The 14030-nt window shown below is 39.3% G+C and overlaps 1 protein-coding gene across 5 annotated transcripts in view; it reads right to left on the bottom strand.

Annotated features, from left to right (window-relative positions):
* The window catches only part of nhsb (Nance-Horan syndrome b (congenital cataracts and dental anomalies)), a 63464-nt gene that overhangs the window by 6865 nt on the left and 42569 nt on the right, over positions 1-14030 (bottom strand). For 4 of the 5 annotated variants that reach the window (XM_086291043.1, XM_086291048.1, XM_086291061.1 and 1 more), the window contains exons 2-10: positions 5822-5974; positions 5600-5736; positions 3624-3671; positions 3349-3393; positions 3183-3224; positions 2760-2822; positions 1751-1943; positions 558-689; positions 53-205 (exon numbers count right to left, since the gene is read on the bottom strand). In XM_086291043.1, coding sequence (XP_086147169.1) covers positions 53-205; positions 558-689; positions 1751-1943; positions 2760-2822; positions 3183-3224; positions 3349-3393; positions 3624-3671; positions 5600-5736; positions 5822-5974 — 966 coding nt within the window. The remainder of the gene's footprint in view (positions 1-52; positions 206-557; positions 690-1750; positions 1944-2759; positions 2823-3182; positions 3225-3348; positions 3394-3623; positions 3672-5599; positions 5737-5821; positions 5975-14030) is intronic. The other variant, XM_086291053.1, reaches the window with a different exon arrangement.

Genomic DNA, 14030 nt, shown 5'->3' with positions numbered 1-14030 from the left:
GTGTGGTAAAAGTGCTCACCCTAAAGAACCTCCTCCAGTATCAGAAACTTACATGCTATAAGAAAATCATCTGTCTGGCAGCCAGAGTCACGAGTGTGATGGAGGCGACCACTGACTGAGAGTTCTTCCTGACAGAGCGAGAGTTGATGTGGATTGGCATGGATAATCACTGTGCGCTCTCTTGCCACAGGTGATTCATCGGAATCTGAAAGCAAAGAATCAAAGTGTCTTTACTTTCGGAAATATCCTGCGCTAACTTTTTCATCTGAGTTTTTCTTCAGAATGTGATATCCACAAACAACCCCGCAGGAAGACGAACCCTTAAATAAACAACAACTTTGTTTTTTAATATCCTTTTGGCTCGCATCTTTAAACTTTACACATAATTGTGAAGTTTTTTAACTCATGATCAAAATAATTCACATTTAAGCCTCTTTAAAAATGGAGAACCAAATTAGCTGTTTGCAAAAAATACATGTCATCTTTTTTATTGCCAAAAGTACAAAAATACATAGTATAGTAAAATACTATGTGAGAAGGATTTTATTATAACATACCCATATCGTGCTGTACTCTTTTGGGTATTCCTGTTATGGTTTTCCTCCTCCTTAGCTTCCTTCTCCTCTGAAGAACTGACTGAGAATGGACTAGAGAGCATCGAGCACTTGCTTCCCTGTCAAACCCAACTCCTGTAATAACAACAATGTATATATAAAATGTTGTTTAATAATCTTTTTAAAGAAACTATCTGGTATGATCCCAGGTTCGGGAATATCTAGATGAGAAAGTCTCTGTTTGGGTCCTGACAAAGGCCAGTAAAAGTCATCATCATCGTGCTATAATGATTTTAGCGTAGGCTGTATGTTTGTTCCTGAAGTCCTCCAAGATGACTGGTTCAATCTTGATTAAACTTACCCTATAAACTGCCTAGGGTACCAAGATTCACAACATCTATATGGCAATTGATTAGAATATTTACTTCAAATAAAATGCACTGTTTCTTTTTCTGTGTATGTGTATATAGAAACTGCACAATCGAGGCCAGTTACACCTTTTCTATGCATGTAAATAGAATCTAACATTTGCACGTTCATATGCTCCTTACACCTGCGTTTTAATAGTCACCGTAGAGTTTAAGCCATAAGAATTGTCAAGTTTTTATTTTCTATCCGGTACGATTCTATACCATTAACTATGGGTGAGCGATGGTCACAACAGATTGCAGAGTAAGGGGAATCTTTCCAGACATGTGCATGGTATGGCCAAAGAACCGTGATAGTTGTAAAAGGCCGCAAGTAGTTGCTGCAAACAGCAGGTTTGGCTGTTCTTTTCTTTGAGGCAATATATTTCTTTGCCACTTCAGTTGCATCTTAATTTCTGTGCTTACAATTAAAAGTTCCTATTATTGCTATTAATGTGCGGTTTAAAGCGTTTGACCTATTGCAAATGGTAAAAGTACTGCCCTTTCCTCTTTTAGTGACTGTTCAAACGTGTACTTTAAAACAGTGTTGAAATTCATATTTACTAGTAACTATGTAGTTTGTATGTAGTTCTTAAATAGAGCTTAAGCTATTAAAGCTTATGATCCCAACATTTACAAATAACAGAACAGATATGTTTAACAGTAACAACCCATGAATGAGCTGTAGCACATACCGAATAAGGCCTGTGCATTATATGTTTCAGATTATCAACTGATTTAAATGCTGTTTATTTTTCAACTTTATTTTCTCTTTCTTCTTTAACTTACCTGTGACATTGATCGGGATGATACAGGAAGAGATAGCATGAGAATCGCCAGATGACTTGTGATCTGATGGTGGGACGTTTTCCTTTGACCAGTTTGTCTGCTTATCCTGGGTTGAAGGTGCACTGGGGGCTGAGGCCTGGGCTCTGTTGCTTCCCAAGACCTCACCGCCTTCACCTTCCCCTGTAGAGGTAGCCTGTAAGAAACAGGCAGATATTGGCAGCATTAAATGTGCGTTAGGATTTAATTTGAGAAAGTTACAGATTAACAGTAACTACTTACATTGGTGAGGTGAATCTTTTTTTTTTTTTTTTTACAATTTTTCTAACAATATCATATACACTCATGGACACTTCATTAGGTACACTTTGTTCAAATGATGAATGACACAAATATCTATTCGGCCAATCACATGCCAGCAACTCAAGATATTTAGGTTTGTAGACATTGTCAAAATTACCCAACAGAGATGAAATTCAAGAATCAGAATGGGGAAGTGATTTTGAATGTGGTTTGGTTGTTGGTCACAGAAGTGTACCCATCTTCTGGTGGCTGCTTTGAGCATGATAACATATCATGTCACAAAGCGCCAATCATCTCAAACTGGCTTTTTGAACATGACAGTGAGTTCACTGTACTCAAATGACCTCCACAGTCATCAGATCTCATTCTAATAGATCACCTTTGGGATGTGGTGGTGGCACAGAAGATTTACATCCTGGATATGTAGCTGACAAATCTGTAGCAACTGTGAGTTTATCTTGTCAGACCAAAACCTCTGAACAATGTTTCCAGCACCATGTTGAATCTATGATATGAAGAATTGAGGGGAAAAGTGTCCAATCCAGTACTAGTAAGGCGTACGTAATGATGTGTCCAATGAATCTATGCAATAGCTAAGTCTAATTCAAAGTACTCCACACTGAAAGCTGTAGCTGAATGACTCAAACTACTAAACAAGTAATATGATAGGAAGATTAAAAAAAGAAATCAAAACGAAAAAGCTTGGTACCTTTCTATTCCATGGAATGAAGATGCAACTTTCAATAGGGTGAAGTGAGTAAAAGCACTCAAACTAAGAACACAAAATATAACAAAAAATAAATTAATTAAGTCGATGAAGTGACATGTGAAATCCAAAAGATTTAAAGTAATTCCACATAAAAAAGATTAAAGGAAAATCAAAAGGTGACAACTGAACAAGGCGGTGCACTCTTTTCAACCTTTTCTCCCCAACAGATATTTAATCGATGCTGCTACATGTTCCTGTTCTTCAACCCAAAACCCAGGAAATTTTTTTAACATATGTTATATAGTAACAATCCTGCATTTATCTCCTAACATAAAAGCTGTAAAAAAAAAGAAAAGAAAAAAAACGGTGTACAAATATTTGACATCAGATGTCAGGTATGCCACTCTGACACATCTTTCTTACCTTTCTTTGGATCGTCTGAACATCTGCTTCTCTTGGCCTCTCCTGTAGTAGAAAGAAACACGCACATAAAAGCAAGCATTTTTTTTACACACACAGGCAAATGTTGTAAAGTCTGTCAGGACTGAAAATGATCAATTTTTGGCCAAGTGTAAATGTTCTTTCTTACTTTTCTCTGTATGGTCTGGATTTCTGATTCTTTCACAGGCCTCTCCTTCAAGAGTTTTCAAAACAAGAAAGAGTAGAGCGAGTGTAATTAAAAACACACAACCTCTACACAAAAAAGTTCCAAAGCAATTAAAAAAATAGAAGTGGTATAAAAGATGTAGCATGATAACATGTAGTTCCAGACACACAGCCTTAACTGTGCACAAATGTGCATATAACATAAATTTCACATTAGCATGTGTCAATAGAAAAATCACAAACAAATTTCTGTTTTACCTTCCTGGGTTGATAGTCTAAGTCTCGCTCCCTTTCTGCTCTCTCTTGCTGCATGCAAAAGTTAGAATAAGATATTTTATCATTTTATTGGAAGACACGAAGTACAGATTTCATAAAAACCAACAAAAAGTTGTGCAAACAGCACCACACGACAATTTGAACCAGTTAAGGAAACACTTTAAGTTTATCTAAGCAGCTTATTGTCACCTGTACACAGAATTCAAAGTAAGCAATTTTCTGATTTCATATCAATCAATCAATTTATTTATAAATATTTATGTTGGCGATCGTGGCTCAAGAGCTGGCAGTTCGTCTTCATAATCGGAAGGCTGCCGGTTCGAGCCCCGGCTCGGACAGTCTCGTTGTGCCCTTGGGCAAGACACTTCACCCGTTGCCTACTGGTGGTGGTCAGAGGGCCCGGTGGCACCAGTGTCCGGCAGCCTCGCCTCTGTCAGTGCGCCCCAGGGTGGCTGTGGCTACAATGTAGCTTGCCATCACCAGTGTGTGAATGACTGAATGTAGTGTAAAGCGCTTTGGGGTCCTTAGGGACTAGTAAAGCGCTATACAAATACAGGCCATTTACGAGCACATTTAAAAACAACAAAGGTTGACCAAAGTGCTGTACATAGTTGTGATGACCCACTGCACCCTGCCTTCCTTTTGGCTCATGTGTGTCTTGTTTGCAGGCACTGGAGAGGCAGAGTTCCCGTTTACAATCAGTGACACTGGCAACACCTGGGCCAGTGTGCCAGGACTCTATATAAAAAGCCTTTAGGGCATAGTTTTGGTTGGCTCTGAGACACCAGGTTGGACTTTGGCTGCGTTAGGTTTGGTGTTTTACTTTTGACACTATTAGATGCATCATCTTCCACTCATACATCCCTTCACACACTACTGATGGTACTGATTACACTTACCACTGTTTGTTTTTGACAGTAGGGTTTCTTTTCTGTTTTATTTATTTAAAAGAATAAAGCAGCTTGGAATACATTCCTAACCATGTCTGGATTTTTTTTTTGTTGTTGTCATGACTGTAAGGCCCGGTTCATGACAAAAAAGTAAAAAGTAGATCAAACACACACAAAGAACAAAACTCAGTCACAATTAAATTATGTGTTTTTAAACGGGTTTTCAAAAATGTCAAGTGATGAAGAGATCCTAGTTTCAAGAGGCAGATTGTTCCAAAGTTTGGGTGCAGCAATCGCAAAGGCCCGATCTCCTCTGGTTTTTAGCCTGCTTCTAGGGACAACTAGACTTATCAGCTGACCTGAGAGTTCTATTAGGAGTTTTTTTTAGTTCCCTTAAAAGCTATGTTTTCAAAATTGTCAAAACTGTTACTGATTTGACAAGTGGATCTGTTGCATCTGAGCTCCACACACAACATTCACAAATGCAAACATTATATTGGTTCAGAGCATGGAGTAGTTTCTCCTACTTGGAGCCACACGGCAGAATTGTTTTAAGACTGGTTTACACAACTATCATGGCCAAAATAACTCACAATGATAATTTTATCACGCTATAAAAATATGTGATTGCAGCAAAAATTATATCAATCTAATTAATCTCTAACTTTCTTTATTGTGTGTTTGATTACTTGTGTTGCATAGGAATCGCAATCAAAATATGGGTGGAGGGAGGTGGAACTCTGACACTGTAAGTATATGAAAATATTATCTCCTTTTATTTTGTTTTACAGGAGTCAACAATAAGTGTTAAGGTGCAATATCAAAATACATGCATTTGACTGAAGAAGAATCTTGGAGATACTGATGCCAAATACCAAATTTTATCACAACTTTTGCTACAGATATTAACTGACCACTGATAAGATGCACAGTCCTAAACGAGGATTTATGAAGCAAGGGAAGTCCCTGGCGTAGTTGCTGTCATTTACGGTGAACCGCATCTTAACTCCACCCTGTTTGTTAAACGTAACATACTCTTAGTTCATGTTACTCTCAGTGAGTCCTTACCGCTCTTGCCAGGCGACTCCTCTGTTGCCGCCGGATGGTGTGGGGCGAAGGGAAGGTGGGCATGGGGGGCGCCACTGAGATAGAGATGGTCACCCTGTTTCTCTCCCGACTCGTGGACCGCTGCCGCTGTTGTTCGTCTGTGAAAACCGAACACACGAGTACAAATTTCCAATCCATACTTTGTACATAATGCAACTTTGCCCCTGATTTTGCCTCTCTCACCTCGGTGCAGAGCTCTGAGACTGAGCTGAGCGTTTCTGTGCAGCTCCTCCAGACACGGCGGTCGGGTGCAAGGATGAAATACATTGTGCTGCTGGTGCCATGGAGCCTGATAGTGAACCGACAGCTTGCTCTCTATGTCGAGGTTTGACACCGCTAAGATGAGAGGAGAGAGACAGAATTAATTCTCTTAAATAGAATCTTTGATATGACTATCCATGTTTAAGTTTTAACTTGGGACTCTTGAATTTGCATGTACAGTCACAAACTAAAATATGGTTTCTACATCATAAATAAACAGGACGCGCAGAAATCAAAATTGTCTCCAAAAAAATTGAAGCAAAACAACAATTCTATGAATTGATGATGAGGAGAAGAAGGAAAAGCGATCAACATCATCGAGGACCATGTGAAGAAACAGGAGAGAGATGCACTAAATTCACAGAAAGACTATGACAAGCTCCCCAAGATGCTTGAAAAACCTGCCCATAAAATGCTTTAGCATAAAATTAGGAAAGCTGCTGTTGTGCTGAAGGCCAGCACAATAAATGTAGATATAATGTAGTCTTCATTCAATCAATATGACATTAATTCATAAATAACTTCACTTTTGGAATTTTAAATAGTTTTGAAGGCAATATCTATTTACTTTTAGAAGAAAGGGCTTTTGCAGAGTGCTTTGCGCAAACACATACAAGTATACCCTTCGATCCATTTTCTTAACTATTTGTTCAGTTCAAGGTCATTAGGAGGCTCGAGCCTATTCCAGCCCTCACAGGACTAACACAGACAAAAAGACGATCATTCACTCCCACCTTCACACCTTTGGCCAATTTAAAATCACCAGTTAACCTAACAAGTAAGTCTTTAGACATGCTTGCAGGGGGAAGCTGGCGTGCCCGAAGAGATCCTACGCAGGCACAGGGAGAACATGCAGGCTCCACACTGAAAGACTTCAGCCAGAACCTTCTTCAAATCTGTTTACAGACAGAATTTGCCAGTCTCTAGTCTGTATGTCTTGTGGATGAAAACACGAGACAAAGCCCTGACACACCAGCAGGTGGCAGCTAAACCCACACCTTAAACTCTGAACATACCAACAGACCACTGTAAATTTTGCAGTCCTTCATGTATTTATTGCAACAAAGATTTCACCAAAGAAAAATTTCTCCCATCATAAATTATATATATATATATATATATATATATATATATATATATATATATATATATATATATATATATATATATATATATATATATATGTAATTTGTATATAATTCTGAAAGTTGATGTTCACACAAGAAGTGAAAGAATGACCGATACGGGCTGTTAAGCTCTTTAACTTATGCAATCAATTGTCTTATAACTCATAATTCAAAATGCACTTGCATCCTTGGAAGCCACACTGTATGTCAGTAGCCACGCAACCTTCCTTATATGTGCCTGCATCCAATTATAATCAGACAGCATTTGGCTCATGTAAACTACAAGGTTAAAAAACACAGAGTCCGTTCAGTGACATCAAGCAAACCATTACAAATTACAGTTACAGACAAAGTCACTTTTTTAGATTTCACATCTGTATAATTCATAAAGATAATGTTTTTGAAGATATAACAAGACTTCACACAGCCGAAGAAAAGAACTTGAACTTTTTTAAGAGAAACGAAAATATATTTTAGTTTCATTACAAGTAGGACAGACAAGCAAAATATATTGACCAAAGCTGGAAGAAAAGTTGAGTGTCTGTACATTGCTGACCACATTATGTCCATTAAATTGGTACATTGTTGCTGTTTAGTACAACCAGCATTTCTATATGAGTACTCATAAAGTGTGGTATGATCTTAATCAAGTCAGATTAAACTGAACAAACTGAAAGCATGAATGCTGACTTAAAGTCCCGTATCTTGCCAACTTTCTCTCTTTATCCATCATTGCTCTCTTTTTTACTCTACGTTTAAGTCTCTGTTTCCCCAAACTGTGACATTTGCAGATGCAGTGTCAGCAACTTGCAGAGGGGGAAGTATGAAAGAAAAAAGTAGAGTACAAAAGAGAGTAAATGCCTGAGAATATCAAACAAAATTTTGTGATAAATGCATGCAGACGGTAAAGAGAGATCTCAAAACGATTTGCTGAACAACTTCAATACCCCCCCCCCCCCCCCCCCCAAAAAAAAAGTATTGATGAGAAACAGAGAAAACAAACAGATGAGAAAAAGATAGCATTTTATGTTGTATCAACTCTTAGATCAACAGTATCTAAGTTTAAAGGCAGAAAAATGTCAGTTTGTTTCAACTGGACAATTATTGTGTGTTCAGATGTTACAACCCCAAAATTGGCAACCCAGTTGCAATGCTGTAACACTGCAATTAACCAAACAGCAAATTGAAGCACCTATATGTCAAACAGCTGCTTTTATTACACTGACAGTGTTGGATGAACACAGTTTTGCCACATGCAGTTTCCTTTCTCTCGCCATGTTGGGTGTGCTGAATATCTGCAGGAGGTCTGGTGGCACTTATAACAGCTTGAGAGCTTGGGCACACTCCAAAAAAAAACTAAAAAAAAAAAAAACTCTAAATATAAATAATCCTAGTAAATTAAAAATGAATTGAATTCAAATGAAAATCGAACAAACAGAGCTTATTAATCTAGAAATCATGAAACTTAACTCTTTGAAATACATGGTTTTAAATCTGATACTGGCAACATGTTTCATTCAAGTCATGTTTACCTCAGTGTTGCATCATTTTTTTAACAGCACTCTGTTTCAGAGCTGCTTTACAGTAGTTGAAAAAGATCTTTTCTTTCTTCCCAGTTTTGCTTGATGTAAACTTCAGATGTTTAACTTCAGCATAAATTATTCCCACTTCTGATAGATTTGATCAAAGATTTGGCAATAGTATTCGTAATCTGTGAAACAAAAGGGATGGAAAGAGGATGCCATGCCTATCTGGGATGCTCTTTTTAGACTCAGTCATGTTATTAATAGAGCTTTATTAATGAACTAGTTGTGAGATGTCTCACCAGGTGTTTTTTTAAGAACTGCAAAACTGTTTGTTGCCTTTATATCACTGTTTCATTTAAGAGTTTTTACCAGCAAATTCAACATATCTGTCAAAAATAATCAACATTTTTTAAGTTGTTTTTTGTGCTACTTTTGATTCAATATGTGCTAAATGATCTAAAAATGTGTTTTTATTACCATTTTACACAGTGTCACAACTATACTTGTATCAAGGTTGTATGAAGCAGGACTACAACCAGACATAATCATCTGTGACAACTACACATGTCCCAGATTTAGCATTAACTTTTCTATTACTGGTCCAGCTATATATATATATATATATATATATATATATAAAAACACCCAGCACGCCCCTGCGGGCGGTTTATCCTTCAAGCTCGGGTCCTCTACCAGAGGCCTGGGAGCTTGAGGGTCCTGCGCAGTATCTTAGCTGTTCCCAGGACTGCGCTCTTCTGGACAGAGATCTCCGATGTTGTTCCCGGGATCTGCTGGAGCCACTCGCCTAGCTTGGGAGTCACCGCACCTAGTGCTCCGATTACCACGGGGACCACCGTTACCTTCACCCTCCACATCCTCTCGAGCTCTTCTCTGAGCCCTTGGTATTTCTCCAGCTTCTCGTGTTCCTTCTTCCTGATATTGCTGTCATTCGGAACCGCTACATCGATCACTACGGCCGTCTTCTTCTGTTTGTCTACCACCACTATGTCCGGTTGGTTAGCCACCACCATTTTGTCCGTCTGTATCTGGAAGTCCCACAGGATCTTAGCTCGGTCATTCTCCACCACCCTTGGGGGCATCTCCCATTTTGACCTCGGGACTTCCAGGTTATACTCGGCACAGATGTTCCTGTACACTATGCCGGCCACTTGGTTATGGCGTTCCATGTATGCCTTGCCTGCTAGCATCTTGCACCCTGCTGTTATGTGCTGGATTGTCTCTGGGGCATCTTTACACAGCCTGCACCTGGGGTCTTGCCTGGTGTGATAGACCCCAGCCTCTATGGATCTTGTGCTCAGAGCTTGTTCTTGTGCTGCCATGATTAGTGCCTCTGTGCTGTCTTTCAGTCCAGCTTTGTCCAGCCACTGGTAGGATTTCTGGATATCAGCCACCTCCTCTATCTGCCGGTGGTACATACCGTGCAGGGGCCTGTCCTTCCATGATGGTTCCTCGTCTCCCTCCTCTTTCTTGGGTTTCTGCTGCCTGAGGTATTCACTGAGCACTCGGTCAGTTGGGGCCATCTTCCTAATGTATTCTTGGATGTTCGTTGTCTCATCCTGGACTGTGGTGCTTACACTCACCAGTCCCCGGCCCCCTTCCTTCCGCTTAGCGTACAGCCTCAGGGTGCTGGATTTGGGGTGAAACCCTCCATGCATGGTAAGGAGCTTTCTTGTCTTTATGTCAGTGGCTTCTATCTCCTCCTTTGGCCAGCCTATTACCCCAGCAGGGTATCTGATCACGGGCAGGGCGTACGTGTTGATGGCCCGGATCTTGTTCTTACCATTCAGCTGACTCCTCAGGACTTGCCTGACCCTCTGCAGGTACTTGGTGGTTGCAGCTTTTCTAGCGGCCTCTTCATGGTTCCCATTCGCCTGTGGGATCCCCAAGTACTTGTAACTGTCCTCTATGTCTGCAATGTTGCCTTCTGGTAGTTCAATCCCCTCAGTTCTGACTACCTTCCCTCTCTTTGTTACCATCCGACTACACTTCTCCAGTCCGAACGACATTCCAATGTCATTGCTGTATAGCCTGGTAGTGTGGATCAGTGAATCGATGTCTCGTTCACTCTTGGCATACAGCTTGATGTCATCCATGTACAGGAGGTGGCTGACAACTGCTCCGTTCTGTAGTCGGTATCCGTAGCCAGTCTTGTTAATGATCTCACTGAGGGGGTTCAGGCCTATGCAGAACAGCAGTGGGGACAGAGCATCTCCTTGGTAGATCCCGCACTTGATGGTGACTTGTGCTATGGGCTTGGAGTTGGCCTCTAGTGTTGTACGCCACATCCCCATTGAGTTCCTGATGAAGGCTCTTAGGGTCCCATTGATCTTGTACAATTCTAGGCATTCCAGTATCCAGCTGTGGGGCATTGAGTCATAGGCCTTCTTGTAATCAATCCAGGCAGTGCACAGGTTGGTCAGTCTGGTCTTGCAGTCTCGGCTGATTGTTCTGTCTACCAGTAGCTGGTGTTTTGCGCCTCTGGTATTCTTGCCAATTCCTTTCTGTGTCCCGCTCATGTATTGATCCATGTGCCTGTTCATCTTAGCCGATATGATGCCTGACAGGAGCTTCCATGTAGTACTGAGGCAGGTTATTGGTCGGTAGTTGGAGGGGACCGGTCCCTTCTTGGGGTCCTTGGGGATCAGGACCGTCCGGCCTTCAGTTAGCCAATCTGGGTGTCTCTCGTTAACTAGCAGCCCGTAGTGCTGCATTAACATCATCTAGCAGACCTTCTGAGGGAACTTCACGTAATATACACGTAATATATATATATATATATATATATATATATATATATATATATATATATATATATATTACGTATATACATATATTATGTATATATATACAGATTTTGTATCTCTCTCTTTTTTTTAATCTCTTTCAATCTCTCTTGTGCAGATGTGAGTGAATGTAAGTCATTAGTAGAATGTATTAGGGTGTATCTGGGTCAGGCAGTATACACCCTAGGCAGTAGCTGCAGAATCTTGTCATAGTAGACAGCTGTTATATAAGAAACACAAGCCAGCCAGTTCTGCTTAGGAAAATTGCACTGTGAGCGTATGGCAACTCAAACGGTGCAACATCTCATATTTTCTGAGATTCTGGTTTTGTATCTCCTCCTGGTCCACTGTGGCCTTTTTCTGTGGAATCTGCATGGTCTCCTTGTGTCTCTGTGGGTAACTGGTGATTCTGAGCCGGCTGAGAATGTGAGGTAGATAATATGCTCATGCATGGAATAGTGTACTGTATTAAAGTATTTTGAGTGGTCAGTGTAAGTACAAATGACTATAAAGATGTAAATGGTGTGAATCGTCAGACACCCCACGATATGATATTATCACAATACTTCACTCAGGATCTTTGCTGGGTGTAACACGTTACTGTGATTACATGATATTTTTCAGTAGCACAGTAATGTAAAGAGTTACTGTATTTACATTACAGTTACAATTACAAGCTACAATCAGCTGATTTTATTTCATGTGTGGAAAGAGAAAAATGGCACAGTGGTACAGCAATAGAGCTTTTGAGGAGTGGAGATACGGAAATTACTTTAATTTTTATTGCACAATAGGGTGAGAGTGCGATGGTAAAGTTGAAGTGGCATCCAGCTACATTATGCTGCTCATACAACTTTAGCCCTTTGCAAGCAGCTGCACAGACAGCATGCTAACACAAAGCTAGCAAAGAATCCAGAGTGACTTTATCGCTGTGTTTGCTGTCTCCTGCCCAGCAGCCAGACCCTGATCTTCACCAGGTAGCAAAGGGAGTGATTTCTATTATTGAAGGCTCTCTGCCTTACAGTATAAAGTGCCTTGAGTTGAACGTTGTTGTGATTTTGCGCTGTATGTAAATAAAGTGGAATTGAATTGAATGAGAACTCAGACTTGTAGTCTCTTTCTACCTTTTCATGTTTCTAAAGTAGAATCACTGTGGCGATTGCTTTAAAGTCTCTTTGGGCTGCTTTTCATCTTTGCTTTGTGTTGCCGGCTGTGTTTTCATGTGCAAATACTAAAGAAAGATCCTACGTGTGTCACCATTAGGGTAGGGATTTGTGTTGGTGTGTGGGACTGTAGCCTATAGGTTTATATTGTTAACTGGTAATGATGTAATAATTTCAGGTAATTTTATAGAGTAATGATACAATAATAAGTAGTGTAATGAATCACTTTCTGCGGTGAGTAACCAAGTAACATACTGCTTAACTTAAATGTATTACTTAAATAACGAGTATTGTATAATACATTATTTTTCTTGAGTCTTTACCCCAGTACTGCTCCCGATACAATATTATTGCAATTAATTAATATTAACATTTTGCAATTTTCTATATGAGTATTGCATCATCATTTATTGCAATTTATCAAACTTTTTTTAATCAAAGTTTTTTTGGGAAAATGATGTCCTTCAATTTAAACTTTCCATATCTCTTTGTCACTAAAAGGTTCCGTAAATGTTGTCATAAGACTGCCACCAGTCTGCGATTGAATGGGATCAAGTTTGCAGTTAAATTAAATCAGCTTCTGATAATACAGCAAATATCAGTGATTAATCATCAAAAATCACATATCTGTTGCTGTCTACATAGACAAAAATTCACATTTAAGTTTAACATTTACTCAAAGCAACCTCCCTGTTCCCTCAAGTTGCGCTCATTTTACAAATACTTAGTCAACATGTTGGCAGTCTGTCTACATTTATAAATGAGGTACCAATTATTTGCCAACCTTTGCCAATCTCTCTGAGAGATTGGCAAGATGGGCCCTTTTGTTTGTAGTATTCCTGGAATATTTTAATTTATTAGAATAAAATATCAATATTTTGTGTGACTGTATCAATACAATATTGCCAGACAAAATATACTTATATATGCTGTATCAATTTTTTTCCAACCCCTATAAAATGGCAGTATAATCGTTTGCTGTACAAGGCTTATTGTTATAAAAACTAATTAATTGAATCAGTTAATCTTTAGGTTGACTTATTGATTAATGTCTATTAATCTAAACAATATACAATGGCATACAATATATATTTTTAAACTTGTGACCAACAGTACAAAACTCAATCAACTAAACGTTTATACAAAGTGGCAACTTAGATTCCAACATGGAAGTGCTTAAAAGCCAGTCCCTTTGACTTCTATGCCAAAAAATTCATGGCAGAAATAAACATGTTTATACCTTGGCACAAAAAAATTGCTTTTATCTCTTCCTGGTTCTCTAATCGCTAGTTTCCCTGATCTTGACAACTGAAAAGGACTTAATTCTTTTCTTTTCTAACCACATGCATAGATTTTCTTCCATTTATCCCACAAGGAGAACATGCAAACTCTATGTAGGAAGTCCCCAACCAGTTGATGGATTTGAATCCAGGGCCTTCTTGCTGTAAAACAACAGTACTACCACTGCATCACTATGTGACAAAATGCTTGGTAGACAATACAGGTTTATA

This window comes from Aulonocara sp. 'chitande type north' Nkhata Bay, linkage group LG1 (genome assembly GCF_057382095.1).
Source record: "Aulonocara sp. 'chitande type north' Nkhata Bay isolate Kocher_YH1m ecotype deep benthic linkage group LG1, A_spYH_male_GT1.1, whole genome shotgun sequence".
NCBI lineage: Eukaryota > Metazoa > Chordata > Actinopteri > Cichliformes > Cichlidae > Aulonocara > Aulonocara sp. 'chitande type north' Nkhata Bay.
The sequence above is the reverse complement of the archived record's forward strand: the minus strand, read 5'-3'. Positions and strand labels throughout refer to the sequence as shown.